Source organism: Phyllobates terribilis, unplaced genomic scaffold (genome assembly GCF_046119375.1).
Source record: "Phyllobates terribilis strain yellow unplaced genomic scaffold, ASM4611937v1 Scaffold_5__5_contigs__length_657084704, whole genome shotgun sequence".
Classification (NCBI taxonomy): domain Eukaryota; kingdom Metazoa; phylum Chordata; class Amphibia; order Anura; family Dendrobatidae; genus Phyllobates; species Phyllobates terribilis.
The window spans coordinates 156259615-156282365 of NW_027362765.1; the positions used below are offsets into that span (position 1 = coordinate 156259615).

Here is a 22751-nt window from a genome sequence, read left to right on the forward strand (position 1 = left end):
GACAATGAGAACTGACTTGTTATGTTGGTGGCATCCTATTATAGGGCCACGCTGGTATCAGGGAGATCTTTACCACCAGCCATTCTATTACAAACATTACTAATGGCAGACGGTGTGGTGAGAGTCTGGACAGTATACACCAGGGGCAATGGGACTGAACGCAACACTCGAATTCACTGATTCATAGTCAAGTCCCAATACTTTTGTCTATCTAATGTAATTAGGGTATGTGACAGAGAAAGCCAGGATGTTTTATCTGGAATCTGAGGTAAATTAGGGTCCCACAGACATCTGGGAGCGCCATACAAAGTGGAGGAGCGGATACAGCAGTGTATATGAGGCTAGACGTAATAAGACCAGGGCAGATAGATCATCTCACCATTCACACCACAAAATAATGACCCCAAAGCAATATTCATGCATGAAATGCCGTTTATTATCAGTGTATACCACGACTACACACCACCGCACCCTGTGTCTGTGGAACTAAACAGTGGTCAATATAGTGAGCCGAGGAGAGGTCCTGTAATGAAACCCAGCCAATGCCGGACTGTAGCTAATAGATGATTTGCTCCTATGTAATCTAACGCACACGTTATCTCACCCTACTGAGAGGTTAGGAAGTAAACGGAGCGAAGGAACCAGGTAAATTTATTAAGAATGTGAATAATTATGAGGAGCAAACACTACCTCCGCTAATTCTTACATTAAGAAGAAAAGCTACAACAGAAAGCAGACAAAATGTTAACAAGTTACTGTTAAAACAATGGGACGGCCATAATGTTGGCTCAGACATAGTAACACCATAGAAAACAAAGCCTTATTCGGACGGCCCCGATGTGGCTAAATACTAGCAACAGCCAATATGGTCCAACCTTAGTTCTAGAAGTGTACATTAACTTTTGGCTGAAAATCCTTTAAAAACAATGGATTGGGCATATTGACTACTTAAAGGAGTAGTCCTAGGAACAAAGTACATTTTAATTATGGAATTAAATAAGAGTATTACAGACAGGACAGCATGGGATCGAAGATGATGCTTTCTATGAGGTAAAAGAAGTTTTAAACAGGCAGGGAAATGTTTCACCTCACAGAAAGAATCAGCTGCGATCCCCTGCTGTAATGTCCGTATCCTCTCTTTTGCTTCTTGCCCAGGAGCTGTGGTATGATCAGACCATGTTCCTGCACGGTCAGACACAGCCATTACACAGTGCACAGCACACAGCAGGGGCATAGATAAGATTAGTGCGTACATCACTGTCTGTACTCGGACCGCGACACACAGATGTGTGAATCCGGACTTACACTAACAGCCATATTGTGACCATCTGAATAAGGCCAAAATCCTAATGGTAGTATGATGGCCGAGCCAACAAAACGGTAGAATCCATCACAACTCCCACTTTCATCAATTACAAATATAATGTGTTTTGTAGGTGTTGTTTCCATTGACCCAGGAGTAACTTATGCTTTAACCCATTCCTTGCCATCCCACAGGAACTACCATCGGGCGATGTGTTATAAGTACGTAACAACTGCTCAGCAGTTCACACCTTTTACTTGCCATATATGCCTGCAATGTTGGCAGTGAAAGGGTTAGATTTCCCCACAGCAAAGTTGCAGTCTTTTGAGACCCACTGGTGGACAATCACCCACTCCCTCACTCTCAACCTATGTATAACATAAACCTGCCTGCTTACAGGTGTGGTGCAGTAGAGAGGAGCTCTCAGCCATCCCGACATGTCTGTTTTAGTAATTAGCTGCATAAAATATCCTTATAGTATTCCTCCTGGAAATGTATGAATACTATCATTGCCTTAGACAGCACAGACACAGCCCAATGACAGTCACTATTAGTTCTGATTGGACAAGGACATGCTCTACTGACAAAAGCAATGGACGCACCCAGCTGTCAACTCGACCATGCATTTCCAGGGGAAATAACAGAGGAACCATACAATGCAAAGTACTAGGAAAAGATGTTTTAGCATTGGAGGAATATGAGCCTAAACGTATATGTCAGGAGAGCGGGCAGCCCTTTTAAGCTAGGACTATATAGTATGGCAGCCAGATCAGACTTTTTAAAATTGTCATGTATGCCAATTCCCCATGGGGAAACACTGAGGGTATGTAGCAGTAATCCCTTGTCTCGGCTCTGGCAGAACCATAGCGGCCATATAGACCCAGCCTTACGGTGAAGTTGTATGTGAAGGTCACTATTCAGAAGTCCATTATGGGCCAAATATTAAAAAAGCAGTGACCAATATTATAAAACTAGATGGAATATTCTCCTGAAACATGATGTTGGGTTCCCATTCATTTTTATAAAACCTCACACTTCATTTATTCTACTTGCAATTATGGAGAACAAAGATGTCCATCTGAGGGGATGAACCAATAAACTGGAGACTGCCAGCAACCGGGCAGCATGAAATCTTCATTGTTGGTCCTTAATAATCTTCTTAGTTATTAGGAAAACCATTGGAATTGACCAAATGATGCTTCCACATCTACAAAAAACTACCACGAGAAGATGGCACCACACATGGTAATATAGTGGTCACCCCGGTTCACAATATAGACTGCAACTTTAGCTATTCATAAAAAAAAAACATACAATTCTACCCATAAAGACTGCACCACTACGGCACAAAAATTATAAAAATACAAAGATAAAAGTCCAACGATGATAGGAAAGAAGAGAAGGAGGTTGTGCAAGCCCCTCTCGGTTCGCTATCTTCAATCTGGGGCAGCAGCGGCTTAGGAAACCTTCCTACTGGTGTATAGGCACTTCATAGGACTTCTTGACTTAACATGTTGCCATCGATGATGACGGGAGAGGAGTTTGGTGGGGAGGTGACTGTGGAAGACTTAGAAGGGTGTTAAATAGAGCTATTCAATGTTAAGTCCAGTGTTTCAGTCTCTGCTTTCACATCTCCTAATCATACAGTCCAATGTCTCTGCATTCAGCCACCTTGGTCCAAAACAAAAATTGTAGCTGCTGTAGATCCACAGCAACCCAACATTTTCTTCTGCCTGATCTTCCAGGCGTCTCCAAGCTTGATCAAGCACCGTCCCCATGAACTCATCATACAGTGATAGGCAAATTTCACTTACATGTCTTTAATGGCTAGAGGTTCCACGCTTGCTCCAAGGTCCCACGAAGACCACAGCGCTGATCAAAACTGCTGTTTCACGGGTTGGAGTCCAGAGTAATATCTTTGGTTTTGTACTACAGGACTCAATTTAAGAAAAAAAACTATTAGTTGACCAAAGGAAGTATTAGACTTGTATAAAATTGGCTCCTTTGGATTGCTGATCTTTTCAGATTTACACTACTCAAAATCTGAAGGTTCTTCAATAGACACTCGGCCATACATGTCCCCTCTGAAGAATGTATTTTGCAAAAGCTCTAACCATTGATGAGAGCATTGAAATTGGGATTTCACTAAAAAATGTTGCCTTGTAGCCTAGAGCTAGGCATATTTAAGCTTTGAACCTATGCACACACCTGACTAGCATACAGATGGCACAAATGTGACATTGCAGTGATCCCATGTTCTTCTTGGATGGAAAGCTGTCAGAGACAGCATGTGGTCATGACGTGACCATTGGGAATTGTCAGTTTACACATAAACCAGGTGAAGTGTTTACTAAGAAGAGGAACTATGCTTGGTTTTAGGTCATTTGTGGTCCACAATAACTGCCTAGGAATAGTCCACCATGCATTACATGGTTTGTCTAAGCCCAGACTAGAACTTAAGAGCTACAACTTGGTTGCTTGTGATTTTTTATGAACATCACAGAATCTGAAGCTTTTTCCTGGTTCCTCTTTTGAAAAAACTTCTTTCCGAATTCATAAGAGCTAATCATTATGGCGCAAGCTGGAGCCACCTTGATAACTCGTGGCATGAACCCTGCAGGAGGAAAGATTGAAGAAGGTCAGTCACATGAGGAAGAAGTGAGAAAGCAACAGGTGGGTCTACTGGGTTGAGGTATGTCACCTGCAAAAAGTCCACGAGTTCCAGATTCCGCTTTGATTATGCGCATGGCCCCCCAGGTGGAAGACTTCTGACGTCTTGATGACCCTAAACAAATGATGAGTTTTGATTAAGATTCTACAAAAAAAATCATATTCCTCAAAGGAGTTCTGCTCCAGTAGTAGAAAATATTAAATAACTAAAGGAAATGTTGTTATTATGAATACATTCCTAACTACTTTTAATTAACAAATCACAGTTGTTTTGTCTAGGGAGCTAATCACTATAGAATTAAAATTAACACTTCCTTGTTACGCTGACAAAAAGCTGTCCTAGAATGATAATAAAACAGGCGACTGAGCATGTGTAGTAGAAGCTGCGCCCCCTCTTTTTATCTGTAGGAAAATGTGCTCCCAATGGATAATATGATCTAGTACTAGAGATACCAGGGGTGCAGAGATAAGAAGTCACTCACACTGCTCCTCACCCTGTCTATCTGATTTAATATTAGAGATACCAGGAGTGCTAAGGCAGATAGAGGCAGCTCACACTGCTGCCCACCATGTCTAGGTGATCTAATACTAGAGATATGAGGGACGCTGAGGTAAGAAGAGGCTGCTCACACTACTATCCACCTTGTCTATCTGATTTAATACTGGAGATACCAGGATTGCTGAGGTAAATAGAGGCTACTCACACTACTATCCACCCTGTCTATCTGATTTAATACTAGAGATACCAGGGGTGCTGAGGTAAATAGAGGCTGCTCACACTGCTGTCCACCCTGTTTATGTGATTTAATACTGGAGATACCAGGAGTACCGAGGTAAGAAGAGGTAGCTCACACTACTGTCCACCCTGTCTCTCTGATATAATAATAGAGATATGAGGGGTGCTGAGATAAATAGAGGCTGTTCACACTGCTGTCCACCTTGTTTATCTGATCTAATACTGGATATACTAGGGGTGCTGAGGTAAGAAGAGGCTGCTCACACTACTGTCCACCCTGTCATTGTGATCTAATACTGGAGATACCAGAGGTGTTGAGGTAAGAAGAGACTGCTCATATTGCTGTCCACTGTGGATTTCTTATCTATTACTGGAGATACCAGGAGTACTGAGGTAAGAAGAGGCTGCACACATAGCAAAGAATTTAAAGAGACATGGTAGGCAGCAGTGTGAGCAGCCTCTTCTTACCACAGCATCCCTGGTATCACCAGTATTAGTGCAGATGGACAGCAGTGTGAACAGCCTCTTTTTACATCAACAACCCTGGAATTGCAGTATTAGGTCAGAATATACAAAGCTATCACATCTTCCTACACATGAAGGGAGGAGGTAGAACTTCCTATTGCACATACTCACAGGCTCCGGTCCCAATATCATACTAGTATCTTCCCACAATCACATACAAGATTTCTCCCGTGCATCCCCCCTACTCTGGAACTCTCTACCCCAACATATCAGACTCTCGCCTACCGTGGAAACCTTCAAAAAGGAACCGGAAGACCCTCCTCTTCCGACAAGCCTACAACCTGCAGTAACCACCGCTCCACCATACTGCTGCACGGCCAACTCTGCCCTCTCCAACTGTATCCTCACCCATCCCTTGTAGACTGTGAGCCCTCGCGGGTAGGGTCCTGTCTGCTCCTTTACCAGTTGGTGACTCATTTTTGTTCAAATTATTGTACTTGTTATTTGCTATGTATACCCCTTTCCCATGTAAAGCGCCATGGAATTAATGTCGCTATAACAATACTAGGACAGGTTTCTGTCAATGCAGCAAGATAATTCTCAATAATACAGTGAGAAGAAGATTGTGTCTATATGGTTTCTAGAATTCCAACCCAACCCTTGCTTCATATTGCTGAGCTACCAGCTCTTTCTAAATGGGGTCCTTTACATAGACAGAAAAATGTCATTTGAGGTTTCTATGGAACAAGTGCAAAGCGGGATTCAATATTGGCCATAGTTATCCATGCTGGTCATGTACTCTTCTGCATTCCCCAAGCCCATTGATTTGTATGGACATTGTGGTGGCGCGGCAGGGAAACAGAACACTTTCCGCCAGATTTCCACAAAAATTCCATCTTGGGCTCCCAGCAGGACATGTTTGTGATTAGCTTATTGTTAAAGGGACCTTATCACAGAGATTGTCCAATAACAAAGACCCCTTTAAAAGTGCACTTTTTTATAGGTTTGATATTATAATAGATATTTGAGTGCTCATACTGTCATGGGTGTATCAAGTGTGACAGACAGTTATTCTGGATCTGGCTGTGGAAGGTCACTGCGCTTGACATTGCAAAGATCCTCTCATCTCTGTAGTGTAGTGATATCCTTCTCCCTTTAGGACCCAACAGTGACATCCGCCTTCTGCTCGTAATTGACACACCCTTGCTTGGTAGTTAAAAACTCTCAGTTTCTCCAGAGGCGCCGGTGATAGTTCTATGTTCCTCTGTCCAGGCTTGGTGCACTAGTGGTCGGCTAGTGTCTTCCTGGAGTTCCCTTGGAGTTGGCGTGATCTCTCAGGTGTCTTCTTAAACTAAGTGTATCCCCTTTGTTTGTTTACCTTGTTGTCTTTAGTTACAGTGGGGCCTGACTAGTGTTCACCCCGTCCCCTCCCTATCTAGGGCCTAGCTCTAGGGACATTCAGGGACTAGGTTTCCTGCTCTGTGATAGGTGATATTAGATCTGCCTAGGGGTCTCCACTCCCCCTTTCCCTAGTTATTGGGCTCCCTTCCCTCTCTTCCCGTCGTTGTACACTTGTTCCTTTTCTCACCTTGCGTGACATGTACCTTCTGGCCCATGTACAGGGTTGTTCAGGATTGGACAAAACATGGCCTATTTCTACCTAAAGGCTGTGCCACATTTGTCTATGGGTTCTGTCTAGTATTGCACCTCAGATCTGCTCAAATAAATGGAGCGGAAGTGTGATACTAGACACAACCCACTGATCAGTGTGGCGCTATTCTAAGGAAGGAAGCAGCCATGTGTTTCTAATGCTCAACAATACCACTGCAGTTCATGTCTTCTCATCCTTTCTTAGCCAAATTTTCCTCCCAATCACTGAACAGGCTTGGAAAAAAAATGGGTCACACAACCAGGGTACTAAAATCGCCTGTCTGTGGTTACACTTCACTGTAACAACAAATAGCACCATGGACCTCACACAAAGCCTCTTACCTAATTCCAAGTCTCCAAGTTCAATTTGTCTATGAGTTTTCACTACATCAAATGGTAAAGTGAGGATGGCAGCCACCTGAGACACAGAAGACAAGACACTAATAGTAGATGGCACTGCAGAAGAGAATGACCTGGGCAGCCAATAGAATAGGAAATGTGGAGAGATGGGGAAGGGGATAGTCATCAGTGCGCAAAAGTAATAGTAAGCAAACGTACTGCTCCAGACAAGGCCCCGGATGAGAAGTTGATCAGAAATTGGGTCTCAGATGTTCCCCAAGTGTCATTCAGCTTCTTCTTCACAAGCTCATAATTAAACCAATAGAGGGCTACAGAGACAAGAACACAGGAAGGTTATATGGAGTAATAGGGGAGGATATAGGGGAGGTTATATGGAGTAATAGGAGGAGATATAGGGAGGTTATATGGAGTAATAGGAGGAGATATAGGGAGGTTATATGGAGTAATAGGAGGAGATATAGGGGAGATTATATGGAGTAATAGGAGGAGATATAGGGGAGGTTATATGGAGTAATAGGAGGTGATATAGGGGAGGTTATATGGAGTAATAGGAGGAGATATAGGGAGGTTATATGGAGTAATAGGAGGAGATATAGGGAAGGTTATATGGAGTAATAGGAAGAGATATAGGGAAGGTTATATGGAGTAATAGGAAGAGATATAGGGAGGTTATATGGAGTAATAGGAGGAGATATAGGGAGGTTATATGGAGTAATAGGAGGAGATATAGGGAGGTTATATGGAGTAATAGGAGGAGATATAGGGAGGTTATATGGAGTAATAGGAGGAGATATAGGGAAGGTTATATGGAGTAATAGGAAGAGATATAGGGAGGTTATATGGAGTAATAGGAGATATAGGGAGGTTATATGGAGTAATAGGAGGAGATATAAGGAGGTTATATGGAGTAATAGGAGGAGATATAGGGGAGGTTATATGGAGTAATAGGAGGAGATATAGGGAGGTTATATGGAGTAATAGGAGGAGATATAGGGAGGTTATATGGAGTAATAGGAGGAGATATAGGGGAGGTTATATGGAGTAATAGGAGGAGATATAGGGAGGTTATATGGAGTAATAGGAGGAGATATAGGGAGGATATATGGAGTAATAGGAGGAGATATAGGGAGGTTATATGGAGTAATAGGAGGAGATATAGGGAGGTTATATGGAGTAATAGGAGGAGATATAGGGAGGTTATATGGAGTAATAGGAGGAGATATAGGGAGGTTATATGGAGTAATAGGAGGAGATATAGGGAGGTTATATGGAGTAATAGGAGGAGATATAGGGAGGTTATATGGAGTAATAGGAGGAGATATAGGGAGGTTATATGGAGTAATAGGAGGAGATATAGGGAGGTTATATGGAGTAATAGGAGGAGATATAGGGAGGTTATATGGAGTAATAGGAGGAGATATAGGGAGGTTATATGGAGTAATAAGAGGAGATATAGTGGAGTTTATATGGAGTAATAGGAGGAGATATAGGGAGGTCATATGGAGTAATAGGGGAGGTTATATAGAGTAATAGGAGGAGATATAGGGGGTTATATGGAGTAATAGGAGGAGATATAGGGGGTTATATGGAGTAATAGGAGGAGATATGGGGAGGTTATATGGAGTAATAGGAGATATAGGGAGGTTATATGGAGTAATAGGAGGAGATATAGGGAGGTTATATGGAATAATAGGAGGAGATATAGGGAGGTTATATGGAGTAATAGGAGGAGATATAGGGAGGTTATATGGAGTAATAGGAGGAGATATAGGGAGGTTATATGGAGTAATAGGAGGAGATATAGGGAGGTTATATGGAGTAATAAGAGGAGATATAGTGGAGGTTATATGGAGTAATAGGAGGAGATATAGGGAGGTCATATGGAGTAATAGGGGGAGATATAGGGGAGGTTATATAGAGTAATAGGGGGAGATATAGGGAAGTTATATGGAGTAATAGGAGGAGATATAGGGGGTTATATGGAGTAATAGGAGGAGATATAGGGAAGTTATACGGAGTAATAGGAGATATAGGGGGTCATATGGAGTAATAGGGGGAGATATAGGGAAGTTATACGGAGTAATAGGAGGAGATATAGGGAGGTTATATGGAGTAATAGGAGGAGATATAGGGGGTCATATGGAGTAATAGGAGGAGATATAGGGAGGTTATATGGAGTAATAGGAGGAGATATAGGGAGGTTATATGGAGTAATAGGAGGAGATATAGGGAGGTCATATGGAGTAATAGGAGGAGATATAGGGGAGGTTATATGGAGTAATAGGAGGAGGTATAGTGGAGGTTATATGGAGTAATAGGAGGAGATATGGGGAGGTTATATGGAGTAATAGGAGGAGATATAGGGAGGTTATATGGAGTAATAGGAGGAGATATGGGGAGGTTATATGGAGTAATAGGAGATATAGGGAGGTTATATGGAGTAATAGGGGGAGATATAGGGAAGTTATACGGAGTAATAGGAGGAGATATAGGGGAGGTTATATGGAGTAATAGGAGCAGATATAGGCGAGGTTATATGGAGTAATAGGAGCAGATATAGGAGAGGTGATATGGAGCAATGTTTTTAGTGGATTTACCAGAAAACGGGACGTCTCTCAGCACCGTTGGTCCCCATCCCTTCCAAAGTGACAACCATCCACCCTGAGAGACAGCAGAACGCAGACAGGCTCCCAGCTCGATGTAGGACAGCTGCCGAGACTGAAGTTTTGTGCGAATCAGCTCTAGAGGACTGATGACAGAAACTGCTCCCACTAACAGAGGAGATATAGGGACTTGTCATATATTTCTTATTATTACATACATTGCTTATTATTACAATGTGTCATATCTGTAAATAAATAACTTACAGCGGGCAAGTGCGCCAGCAATGAGAGGGATGTGACTGCCACTGTATCCCATGTTGTAACAGAGAAAATCCCTCAGATGATCATAACAGGTGAAGTAGATAATGGTTGCAGGCACAGCCATCACCCTGTAGGGGGAGACAGAGAGCAGTGTCACCTGGGGATACATTACTGGCAGGACACGCTGCAGAAAAACACAGCACATATGGTCCAGGGGGACAGAGCGACTTTGCTAGTTGCCAACTACAATAAGGGAAGTTAGATAACAAGGTGACACCCAGATGGGAGATGAAAAAGTTTATATGAAATGCAATGTTTACTGTGTCACGTTCATTACACAATGTAGACTAATGGCATTAAGAGCTTAAGTCACATTTCTTATCTATATAACCACTCATATTCATTGTTTGTCAGCCAACGATTAACAATGTGGATCAATATTATATGTGAAACCAGAGGACTTCTAGACCTCAGCACTAGGTAGATTGCAGAATGCATGTTCATTATTCTACGGAGGTCCACTTCTCAATCGTTAGGTCACATATAACTTTATATACTAACTTATAGCTAGTGCAGAACCGCGGGGGCGGGGCTTGGCACAGGGATTGCTGCTATTGGACGCCCCGTTGTGCTTTGCCCCCGCAGGTCCCGTACTAGGCGAATAACCACATGTGCAGATTTTTTTCAGAGTATTAGATTTAGACTTACAATGTAGGGGGAAGGCCACTCCATAGTGATGTTAAACCCTCATGACGGGTTATCTTCACAAAAGCATCCTGCAGAAAAAAAAATCATTACAATTTAATTACTAGAGCCACATGTAAGTGTACAAGACGCTTAAAGGGGTATTCCCATCTCCAAGATCCTGTACCAATATGTAGAAGGTGTAATAATAATAATAATAATATTATATTATTATTATTAGCACAATTAGAAATGTAGTATAGGTTTTCTGATTAGCTATGTCTCTTTCCTCATGTTCAGGCATTGCAGGACCTTAGGCATCCATGGTTACGACCACTAGCAACTAGCTATATAAGTTGTCGTAACCATGGACCCCTAAGGTCCTGCAGTGCCTGCACATGAGGAAAGAGGGACATAGCGAATCAGAAAAACTATACTACATTTGTAATTGGAAGTATTTGCTAATATTATTATTATTACATCTACTACATATTGGGATAGGAATATAGAGGTGGGACTACCCCTTTAAGGCAATTCAATCACACTTGGCCCTGTCTACCCTACTTCTGATATATATTTATTTTACACACAAAAAGACACTATATGAACAAATTGGGACACCTACAGGAGTTTAATGACATCCTTCTCCACAATCTACAGTCATTTATATGGACTTGGTCCCTCCTTTGCAAAAGTTTTCTTCAAAATTTTGGAGGTGTCTGTGAGAATTTTTGCATATTAATCTACAAGAGCATTTTTGTGGTCAGCCAATGATGTAGGGTGAGAGAACCGGGCTCACTATCTCCGATCTAGTTCATCCCTAAGGTGTTGGATGGGATTGAGGTGAGGGCTCTGTGCGCCCAGTCATATTCTTCTTCACTAAACTCTGCCAACTGTGCATTTCTGTCCAGCTTTGTGCACTGGGGTACAGTCATGGGGCCTTTTCCAAATTGTTCCCACAATGTTGAAAATGTCAACTGTCCAAAATGTCTTGTATGCTGAAGTATGAGAATTTAGGCTAGGCTCACCCCTGAAGTACACCCCCATAACATTATCCCTCCCCCACCAAACTTCACAGCTGGCACAATACAGTCAGGCAGGTAATATTCTTCTGGCATTCACCAAACCCAGACTCGTCCATCAGACACCAGATAGAGAAGTGTGATCCATCAAGCCAAGGAACACCAGATAGAGAAGTGTGATCCATCACGCCAAGGAACACCAGAGAGAGAAGTGTGATCCATCACGCCAAGGAACACCAGGTAGAGAAGTGTGATCCATCACGCCAAGGAACACCAGGTAGAGAAGTGTGATCCATCACGCCAAGGAACACCAGAGAGAGAAGTGTGATCCATCACGCCAAGGAACACCAGAGAGAGAAGTGTGATCCATCACGCCAAGGAACACCAGATAGAGAGATGTGATCCATCACGCCAAGGAACACCAGGTAGAGAAGTGTGATCCATCACGCCAAGGAACACCAGGTAGAGAAGTGTGATCCATCACGCCAAGGAACACCAGGTAGAGAAGTGTGATCCATCACGCCAAGGAACACCAGGTAGAGAAGTGTGATCCATCACGCCAAGGAACACCAGGTAGAGAAGTGTGATCCATCACGCCAAGGAACACCAGGTAGAGAAGTGTGATCCATCACGCCAAGGAACACCAGGTAGAGAAGTGTGATCCATTACGCCAAGGAACACCAGGTAGAGAAGTGTGATCCATCACGCCAAGGAACACCAGATAGAGAAGTGTGATCCATCACGCCAAGGAACACCAGATAGAGAAGTGTGATCCATCACGCCAAGGAACACCAGATAGAGAAGTGTGATCCATCACGTCAAGGAACACCAGATAGAGATGTGTGATCCATCACGCCAAGGAACACGTTTCCACTGCTCCAGAGACTACTGATGGCGTCTTTATGGTACTCCATCTCATGCTTGGCATTGTGCTTGGTGAGGTAAGGCTGCTCGCCCATAGAAACTCAGACTATGAATCTCGCAGTTTTGTGCTGATGTTAATACTAGAGCGTACTCTGTGGAGTCAGCAGAGCGTCGGTAGCTTTCATGTACTTTACATGGTCTCTGTTTTGTGGCTGAGACAATGTGGTTCCTAAATTCTTCCACTTTTCAATAACATCACTCACAGCTGATCATGGAAAATTTAGGAAGGAAGATATTTCATGAACTAACTTGTTATACCAGTGACGTCCTATTACAGGACCACGCTGTCATCAGTGAGATCTTCAGGGGCTGTTTTTCATAACTGTATATATATATATATCTGCATATACTGTACTTATACGGCGGGTTGGACAGTGGATTTGACATGGCTTATCATGACTCAGGTCACAGTATAATCTATTTGTGCTGTTCCGACCCACCCCACTATAGCAGAGGCATGCCCTATTTTGATACTTACCAGCGTGCCATGGAAGTGGGTGGGTGCTCGATACCAGGCGCTACAAGCCGTAGCATGCTGGCACACAAATAGATGATCCATCAGACCATTACAGTACAGGAAGCAGCGCCCTGGGGGGTTTGAAAAGAGATGCCGGGTAAGAAGAGGAGACTGACAGCATATGTAGGTATATACACAGGCAGACAGGTATATACACAGGCAGCAATGTGTTAGTAGATGGTCTGCAGCAGCTTCGGTCTACGTGGTAGAGGTGAGCATGGCCACAAGCATGCACAAGGGCAGCATTACTCCATGATGCTCTGGTGACTACACCATCAATAAATACAACTATTACTACTCTGCCCCCAAACAGTGATTTCAGGGGCTGCACATATACAGGGGAGGGGTGGATTCACATAACACCTGGCCATATAATAGCCTCAAACAACAGACCACCAGATATTCCAGCCCAGAAGTGCACCAACCAGCAGGATACCAAGCAGTCGCATGTACCCTGATCTGTGGGTGTCAGGTGGCTCTTGTAGGATACAGAGGGCAATGACATGCAGAACATAACGTCTCGTCGTATGTTCAAAGAGAAGCTAAGAAAACAGGACAATGTACACACTAGTCAGAAGTACAGGGTCACACTTTATGTACTCACATGTGGGGTGGCGCAAAGGGGGTGCCCGGGGAAGAGACTTTACAGACATTACTGCAACACAAGAGGAAGATATGTGAGCACATTTGTGTATGTGATTTGTATTCTGCGGCTACAAATACATACAGATACATACAGAGAGGTCACAAGAGGTGCCGCAACAGCCGCAGCACAGGACGATCAAGGGTTCATGAAGATGACTCACAGCTTAATGCAGAAGTATCAGAACATGGATACATATTACTGGCGGTGTGACAGCACATTAGTAGAGACGGGACCCTCAAGGGTTAACGCAAGAGATGAGGGCTAATTGGGGCGCACTCTGGACATGAGGGCTATTTGTCTATATATTATCTGGAGAGCTCCTTTCAGTGAGTTATACAGTATTGGGTTAAAAGGCTTCATAATAGTAATGTTATACAGCCATCTGGGAGTTTTATGGTAACGTAGTTAAAGCAGAGGGCGTTACAAAAACATTAAGCCCAACAATGAGGTCCCCCAGGACCCACTGCAAGGACGTGGGATTAATGACACGTTTTGTCCTCATATGCAGCATGTCCATGTAATTGCTGACTTTTAGGGCGCAGGCGGTCGTATAAATTGGACAGCAGTACTCGGACTGGCCGGCGGCTCTCCCAACCAGCAGTGCTCGGACTGGCCGGCGGCTAACACAGTCCAAGCGTGACAGCTTCATATATTTCCAAGCTGCCGTCACACTCAGGTGGGGAGAGCCATCGTCCAGTCCATGCACTACTGTCCGAGTTATACTGCAGTCTGACTGCGCAAGCAAGAGGACATGTCAGCTCTCCTGACCTGACGGTTTTAATTATTACTCGTTTCCTCCATGTAATTACAGTTCTGGAGCCTCTTTTCTTAATACTCTGTTTTGTGCTGTTTCTATCTTCTTCCTTCTGGAAATGCATGAAAAAATTGTCAACTGATTGTTAGAAGTTGGGGATGTGTCCATAAACAGTCCGACACTGTCCAATCAGATTGTGCAGAGATACGACTCTTTAAATGGAAGAAATATCACGTGAAAAAAAAACGCTATTAACCTGCAGCTATGGGGTTAATCTGCAGGTTAATAGTGTTCTGAACCTGCTTGGCGCCTGCACTTAGACCCCCGCTGCCGGGAGGAAATTAACTGTATTCCTCTCGGCAGCGTTTGGGTTGCAGTCATAGTGGTTGCACCGGCACTGACCGACAGCAGCTCACTATTAGGACTGGCTGTCAGTTAGTGCCGGGGCACTGCTACAGCCTCGGCTCTCTATACAGAGTGGTGACTGAATCTGATCCGATGCCTCCCCTATGACTGCAACCCAAACGCTGCCGAGAGGAATAAAGTTCACTTCCTCCAGGCAGCGGGGCTCTCCGTGCAGGCACCGGGCAGGTTCAGAAAGTTATTAACCTGCAGACCATATCTGCAGGTTAAAAGCATTTTTTCACATGACAGGTTCCCTTTAACAAGGGGGATAGTAAAACCAATTGGCAATTGATTCATACATTTCCAGGAGGAATAACCAAGGAACGGCACAACATAAAGAAAAGATGCTACAAGATTGTCATTTCAGGGAAAATCAAGACGTTTACTAAAATAGAGATGACAGGAAAGGTGACAGCGCCACTTGGTAAATAACCTATTCCTGGCATAAGGCCCAGATCTCGGCTTGTTGTCAGGACATGGGAACATTGTAACCAGCTGCATCTGAGGAAGGAGGAGGTGATCAGAACCGGGAAGTTTCCATTCACTGACAGCAAGGGGAGCTCTGGGCAGACATGAGGGATTGCCGTACATGCACTATATGATGGAGGTATAATAACTACTCCCACCCTAGCTGAGTGACAGGACAGGGGGGATAAGCAGCAGCAGAGTATTTGAGGATCTGAATATTAGGAAGCATTTGCAGCACATGTAGATTAGTGTAAATCCATTAGAGGAAGGGAGGAGGGGGACGCTACCTTTGGAGAATGGTTTCTTCTGTGACTGCAGCCGGATCTTCACCACATCAAGGGGCGTCACTGTGGGGGAGAAAGTGGGTGACATACGGGCAACCGTGTCCAATCCCCTCCACTACTACATCTACAAAAGGGACCATACCGAAAAGTGAGGTGAGGAGAGCGCCGGTTCCTGAGGCCATGATCTGCTGCAGTGGGGTGATCCCACGCCGGGGGGCGCTGGTGTCCTCCATTGTCATAAATTACACTTCAGGGGGGATCTGGGGGGTGAAGGGAGTAATAATAAGGAGGCTGGCGGACAGACTTCCAGCACGCACAGCGCCCGCTCTTATCTGCGCCGTCCGGGGCAGGCGTGACCGCCACCATAGGGCGCTGATAAACTGCAATCTACAGCACAGGGGCCGCACTTACCTGGGGCCTGATGGGAGGCTCACAGTCTCCCCCTGCTGGGTGATAAACGATAAGCGGCATCTTCACAGCGGCTGTGGGAGACACAGGATCAGCCATGCAGGTTAATGGTGCCATAAACACGTTACATAAGGACACACGTGTGCGGGCACGCCACCATTATCACGCCCTCCTGAATACATGGTATACAGCTCACGTCACCTGCCATACAATGTATAGAAGATAAAGGATCATTCTGCACCTGGAGAGTGTGGAACTACAACTCCCAGCATGCACTGACAGGAGGTGTGCTGGGAGCCAACTACCAGGGCATGCTGGAACCTGTAGTCTCACCGCAGCTAAATTCTCCCAGCAGGGTGGTGAGAACCGTTACATAACACATCAGCAGCCACACACAGGACCGGGCACATGTGGGCTCATACGTGGCCTATACTGTGCCCGCACCATGCATGCACACATATTACTGTCTCACCTGCGGCCCCTTCCCCATTGGGGCCCCAGGACGCAGCACCGCCGGGGCCACATTGCGCTCCGCTCTCCGTCTCCAGCTCTTTGCCGGGCCAAACCGGTTTCTGAACACAACAACATATCAATCACTCTAAGCCACGCCCACTCAGGCTGAGCTACAGGGGCTTATACCTTCCAGTAGGCTGGAGAGTCTGTCAATCATACACAAACCACGCCCACTCCGAGGAGGAACCGCCCCGTGTTCCCAGCAGCCACTGGGAGAGGGAGAAACTGGCAGAGAAGCAGTAAGAGGCGACGTCACCTTTCACCTAGTTCTGCTCAGTGACTGTACAGAGTCTGCAGCGGATGGCGGTCATGTCCGTACACTCACAGGGGAACCACTGGGGGCTACATCCTGGCGGCTACACATGACACATGGTTGCTTGGAGTATGGGGCGCATGCTAGTGCCCACTAAAAGAGCCAGCCACATTGGAAACAGTAACTGGTGTTATGCCCTCCACAGTGGCACCCATATTAGCTGCATTGCCACTACTGGTACTAGTGTCAGCAGCAGTGCCTCCTGTCAGCCATATTGGCACCAGGAAGCAGCCTTGTGCCCACTGGTAACAGCTGCAGAAGTACTAGTGCCGGCCTCGTTGGTTGGAGCAGACTTGCTGTCATGCCAGTCATAGGGAACCAGAAGTGGCTCAGTGTCCGCCACCTTGGTACCAGTCATAGTATCACTAGTGCCAGCTGTGTGCCAACCATGCTATCACCTGAAGTGTCTGAGTGCCACCGTGGTGCCAGTCATAGCATCATTAGTGCCAGCTGCGTGCCCACGTGCCAACCACACTGTCACCTGAAGTGGCTCAGTGCTCGCCACTGTGGAGCCAATCATAGTATCACTAGTGCCAGCTGTGTGCCCACATACCAACCCTGCTATCACCTGAAGTTGCTCAGTGTTTGCCACCGTGGTGCCAGTCATAGTATCAATAGTGCCAGCTGCGTGCCAACCACACTGTCACCTGAAGTTGCCCGTTGCTCGCCACCGTGGTGCCAGTCATAGTATCACTAGTGCCAGCTGTGTGCCCACGTGCCAACCCTGCTATCACCTGAAGTTGCTCAGTGTTTGCCACCGTGGTGCCAGTCATAGTATCATTAGTGCCATCTGTGTGCACATGTGCCAACCATGCTATCACCTGAAGTGGCTGAGTGTCCGCCACCATGGTGCCAGTCATAGTATCATTAGTGCCAGCTGTGTGCCCACGTGCCAACCATGCTATCTCCTGAAGTGGCTTAGAGTCTGCCACCGTGGTGCCAGTCATAGTATCACTGGTGCCAGCTGTCTGCCCACGTGCCAACCATGCTATCACCTGAAATGGCTCAGTGTTTGCCACCGTGGTGCCAGTCATAGTAGCACTAGTTCCAGCTGTATGCCCATATGCCAACCACCTGAAGTGACTCAGTACCAAGAAGAGTGGCAATGGTACCAACGCCAGTGACAGCTGCATTGGTGTCAGTAAGTCATCGTTCACATCACATTTTGTAACTTTGAGAACTATATGACTTTATAGTGTAAAAAATAAATTAATCTGTTTTGAAACCAACACGAACATTACATCCGTCTGCATCCCTTTAAAAAATAAAAAAAAATTTTTTTTTAAAGCCATAAGAAGGAGTGTCAAGGTCAAGTGACTTGTTCTTTGGAAATAAAAAAGTAAAACAGCTGAAAAAAACAGAAGCAGCGTTCGCATATGCATCGACTGCAATGTTCTAGAGATGGATTTGTTTTTTCATCCGGATATGTGTAAACTATGTCCAACTGATGTGCTTATCCTATTTATGTAAATACAAACGTATCCGATTACATGTCGGAAAATTGTATCCGTCCATTCAAATCTATGGATGCGAGAGAAAAAATCAGATGCCATGCAGACAGTCTAGCATCAGATATATATGGATACATTGCAATTCTGTAACATAGGAAACTGTAAATAATAGCTGCTGCAAAAAAACGGGTTGTATACGGACGACAAGTGAGAAAAAATCCTCCCCTTTCTCTGGATGAAACTGGACGATTTTTTAAACATCCGTGTGAACCTGACCTTATAGTAACAGCCACAAACAAAACACTTAAAGCGGTTGTCCGACAATTTTTTTTCTTTGAGATGGATTGATTAAAGGGGATATCCAGGGCTTTGTGAACAACGAAAAATGTGCCTAACCACTAACAGGCAAGTAGTTGCCACCTATCTGTCTGTTGTGCCCGGCGCTGTTCATCGCCGGCACAGACCGTTGCTGTCGGGGTTTCAGCTGCCTCTGCTGACGTGATGGCGCGTTGCTTACGACATAATTCCGCTTGACAGTCGGCTACCCCAGTTAAGTAGCGGGAATCCAGCTGTCAATCAGAATGACGTCAAAGTTCCACCCAAGTCATCAGAGCGGAAAAGAAGCTGTGACATGACGTCAGCAGAGGCAGCTGAATCCCCGGCAGGAGCGGTCTGTGACTGCTGTGCGCCGGCACAACAGGCAGGTAGGTAGCAACTGCCTGCCTGTTAGTGCTTAGGCACATTTTTTGTCTTTCCCCTTTAAATATAATAAACGGAGACATACTTCATCTTCATAATTGGTAATTGGTTGCAGCAGTCAAGTGACTAGAAGAGCGCATTATTGGAGAAATATCCACGGGGGCACCGGAAGGGGAGTATGTCTCTGCTTATTATTTTTAATCAAACCAAAAAAAATAAATACTTTTGACAACCCCTATAAGAAAAACTATTTTTTTTGCCTTTTTTATGTGGTTTTAATGTATGGGGCGTTTTTTTCATGTGGACTTTCCAGCAGAATCGGCTCCAACATCCATGTAGAAAAAACTCCATGTGAACATACCCAAACCCATTAAAAAATGCAGAAGAATGAAAGTAAGCATTTCTGAGGCTATGTTCACATAGCGTTCACCACTACGTTCTGTGGCCCCGTCATGGCTTAAGTCCGAACCACCTGCAAAAAGGATTTGGGCATATGCACCAATGTGGCCATTGACAGTGATGATGCAGACGGAGTCAGTGTGCTCTGTCGGTCATCACTTTTGGCCGTATATGTCTATTGGAGCCGGCAGAAAGACGTAGTCCACTAAGTCTTACTGCTCGCCTCAACTAGGTGTATAAGGCCAAAAATTCTATTATATATCTCCTCTGTAAACTTCATTTGGTTTAAAAATAAATGCTAAATGGATTGAAGACATTGGTTATGTGCACATGGAGTCTTTTTGTTCAGTTTCTCAAGCAGAAATTGAACTGAAACTCAAAGTTTTTGAGGAGTTTTGAGAATTGAGGAGGGTTTGGGTAGTTTCTGTTCAGTTTCTGCTCCAAAAGTTCCTCGAAAATCTCTGTGTGCACATAGCCATACATTACTGTGCCAAAACAACTCGTTGTGCTCATGTTCAGTCTTTTAAAGCACCACTCCAGAGTTTGTTTTTTATTTCACTGCTGGAGTGATGCCATGTTCAGTCTTTTAAAGCACCACTCCAGAGTTTGTTTTTTATTTCACTGCTGGAGTGATGCCATTAATGTAAGTAAGTGTGACTTCCGCTTCGCCCAGCAAACACCGGAGAGATCCGGCAGGTCACAAACCTGCAGAAGACGACTGGAGCGGAGCCGAGAACAGATGAAAACGACGGTAAGTATGAGACTAAGGACAGGGAGCTCAGTGGCACCACTCCAGTACTGAAATAATAAAAACGTTGGAGCTGAAGGCTGATGAAGGACCCTGTTGCTGCCATCTTGGTATTCCTGTGAATGCCTAACCACAGGCTTGGCTACATAGAAGATCAAGGATTTTCATTCTGAAAATTGGAGATATAGTCATCAAATGATCACAGTTTCTAGTCCCTTATGGAGGTTCAAAAATACAATGTAAAGTAGAAAAAAAAAGTTTTTAAAAAACATAATAAAAAAAATAAAAATAAAAAATGAAGAAAAATTTGAAAGAATCCCCTTTTTTCCAATGAAAAATAATCATATCAATATCACTGTGTCGTACATGTCCAATCTATCAAAATATATAAATAATAAAAAAAATATTATTTATAAGGGAAACAGTGGAGAGAAAAATGAAAACTGATCATCATGAATGGTGTAATTCAAACCTCCAACTAAGACAAGCCTTCATACAACCGTGTGAACGGAAGAATAAAAAGGTCCTGGCTATTGGAAGATGGGGAGGAAATAGCGAAAGCGCAAAAAAACCTAAATTTTCTTCATCCTTAAGGGATGAATGATGGATAGTATACCTAGAAGAAAAGCGGGTGTTTGAATTCAGCCGAATAAGGACTCCAGGTGGACTCCGTGTGTTGTTGTACATGATGCTGCCGGATGTGAGACCCCTACGGCCTTTATGTGAGGACAGTAAATATGTCTCTGAAAGTGGGGGCTAATCTTGGTTGATGGAAAAAACTGCAGCTTCTGCTTATGTTTCTGCTCACATGGATTATTATACCGACCCGTAAATGAAGCTTGTCCTGCGTCTTACCTGTGCCTGAAGAACAGCTCACAGTCACCCCCTGCTGGATGAGAAATAATAAGCAGCCTTGTTGCAAGAATTTCATCAATGTGTGCTACATTATTATTTATTTTTAGAGCACCTTTGATTCCATGGTGCTGTACATGAGAAGGGGTTAAATACAAAATACAATTATAAATTACAAACTAACAATAACAGACTGGTACAGAGGGGAGAGGACTCTGCCTACTGTCTACCAGATAATGGAGAAGGAGACAGTAGGTTAGAAGGGGTTGCAGTAGCTCTGGTGGTGGTGAGGTGGCAGCTCCAGTGGTGGTGAGGTGGCAGCTCCGGTGGTGCTCAGGTGGCAGCTCCGGTGGTGGTGAGGCAGCAGCTCCGGTGGTGGTGAGGCGGGAGCTCCGGCGGTGGTGATAAGGTGGGTTATTCCAGGCTGTAAGCTTTCTTGAAGAGATGGGTTTTCCATTCCCTCTGAAGGTTCGGCGTATGGAAGGGATTTGAAGGGATTTGTAGAGGGGAAAACAGAGGGAGTAGTGAATTAATTGGGCAGCAGACTTATGGACGAACTGAAGAAGTACGAGAGTGTTAGCAGGGAGGCCACAGAGGAGTATATTGCAGTATTCGAGGCGGGAGATGATGAGGGCATGGACTAACATATTAGTAGATTCAGGGTTGAGGAAAGGACGGATTCTGGAAATATTTTTTTGTTGGAGGCGGCAGGGGGTGGTAACATACATACATGTACATGTCAGCTGCATTGGTTCCAGACATAATGATGCCTCATAAACATGTGAATCATTACATACATATTTAAACTAATATACAGTATGACAGGTTTTAGTGGGAGACAGCAAGTTCTGGACAATACGGGATTATTTCAATACCGTTCGAAAAGTTGCAAATTTTTGTGACTTTATTAATTTGTTGTAAAGACAAGTGGCATGGCTCCTTTTTCAGGAGAAAATGCATCTAACTGATCATCATGCTGGTATGCTACATCCCCCCAGCACGAGCAGAGAAAATCCATAGCAAAAGGCTCGAGTCAGCCTCAAATACCTGCCTCAGATTTGAATGCCGAAATACAGTATCTCACAAAAGTGAGTACACCCCTCACATTTTTGTAAATATTTTATTACAGTGGTGGCCAAAAGTATTGGCACCCCTTCAATTCTGTCAGATAATACTCAGTTTCTTCCTGAAAATGATTGCAATCACAAATTCTTTGGTATTATTATCTTCATTTAATTTGTCTTCAATGAAAAAACACAAAAAGAATTGTCCTAAAGCCAAATTGGATACAATTCCACACCAAACCTAAAAAAGGGGGTGGACAAAAGTATTGGCACTGTTTGAAAAATCATGTGATGCTTCTCTAATTTGTGTAATTAACCGCACCTGTAACTTACCTGTGGCACCTAACAGGTGTTGGCAATAACTATATCACACTTGCCGCCAGTTAACATGGATTAAAGTTGACTCAACCTCTGTCCTGTGTCCTTGTGTGTACCACATTGAGCATGGAGAAAAGAAAGAAGACCAAAGAACTGTCTGAAGACTTAAGAAACCAAATTATGAGGAAACATGAGCAATCTCAAGGCTACAAGTCCATCTCCAAAGACCTGAAT

General features: G+C 44.3%; 1 protein-coding gene across 2 annotated transcripts; it reads right to left on the reverse strand.

Annotated features, from left to right (window-relative positions):
• Positions 1-414: 414 nt before the first annotated feature.
• Positions 415-16774, reverse strand: SLC25A39 (solute carrier family 25 member 39). 2 transcript variants are annotated; one of them, XM_073683284.1, is made up of 13 exons: positions 16633-16774; positions 16164-16234; positions 15895-16012; positions 15756-15815; positions 13800-13850; positions 13157-13266; positions 10757-10824; positions 10052-10176; positions 9782-9955; positions 7383-7492; positions 7167-7242; positions 4005-4088; positions 415-3917 (listed from the first exon to the last, which is right to left on the reverse strand). In XM_073683284.1, the coding sequence occupies exons 3-13, from the start codon at positions 15989-15991 to the stop codon at positions 3760-3762; spliced, it is 1113 nt and encodes a 370-aa protein (XP_073539385.1). In that variant the 5' UTR covers positions 15992-16012; positions 16164-16234; positions 16633-16774; the 3' UTR covers positions 415-3759. The 2 variants fall into 2 exon arrangements, with proteins under 2 accessions (XP_073539385.1, XP_073539386.1); XM_073683285.1 differs by lacking the exon at positions 13800-13850.
• Positions 16775-22751: the final 5977 nt, after the last annotated feature.

What these genes read in the sequence shown, in the direction of transcription:
- SLC25A39 (XM_073683284.1), bottom strand. Translation starts at nt 15,991, where the DNA reads ATGACAATGGAGGACACCAGCGCCCCCCGGCGTGGGATCACCCCACTG. An exon ending in ACTTGGAGACTTGGAATTAG is followed by an intron (nt 4,089 to 7,166) that starts GTAAGAGGCTTT and finishes TCATTTGTTTAG; the next exon opens with GGTCATCAAGACGTCAGAAG. An exon ending in AACTCGTGGACTTTTTGCAG is followed by an intron (nt 3,918 to 4,004) that starts GTGACATACCTC and finishes TTCCTCCTGCAG; the next exon opens with GGTTCATGCCACGAGTTATC.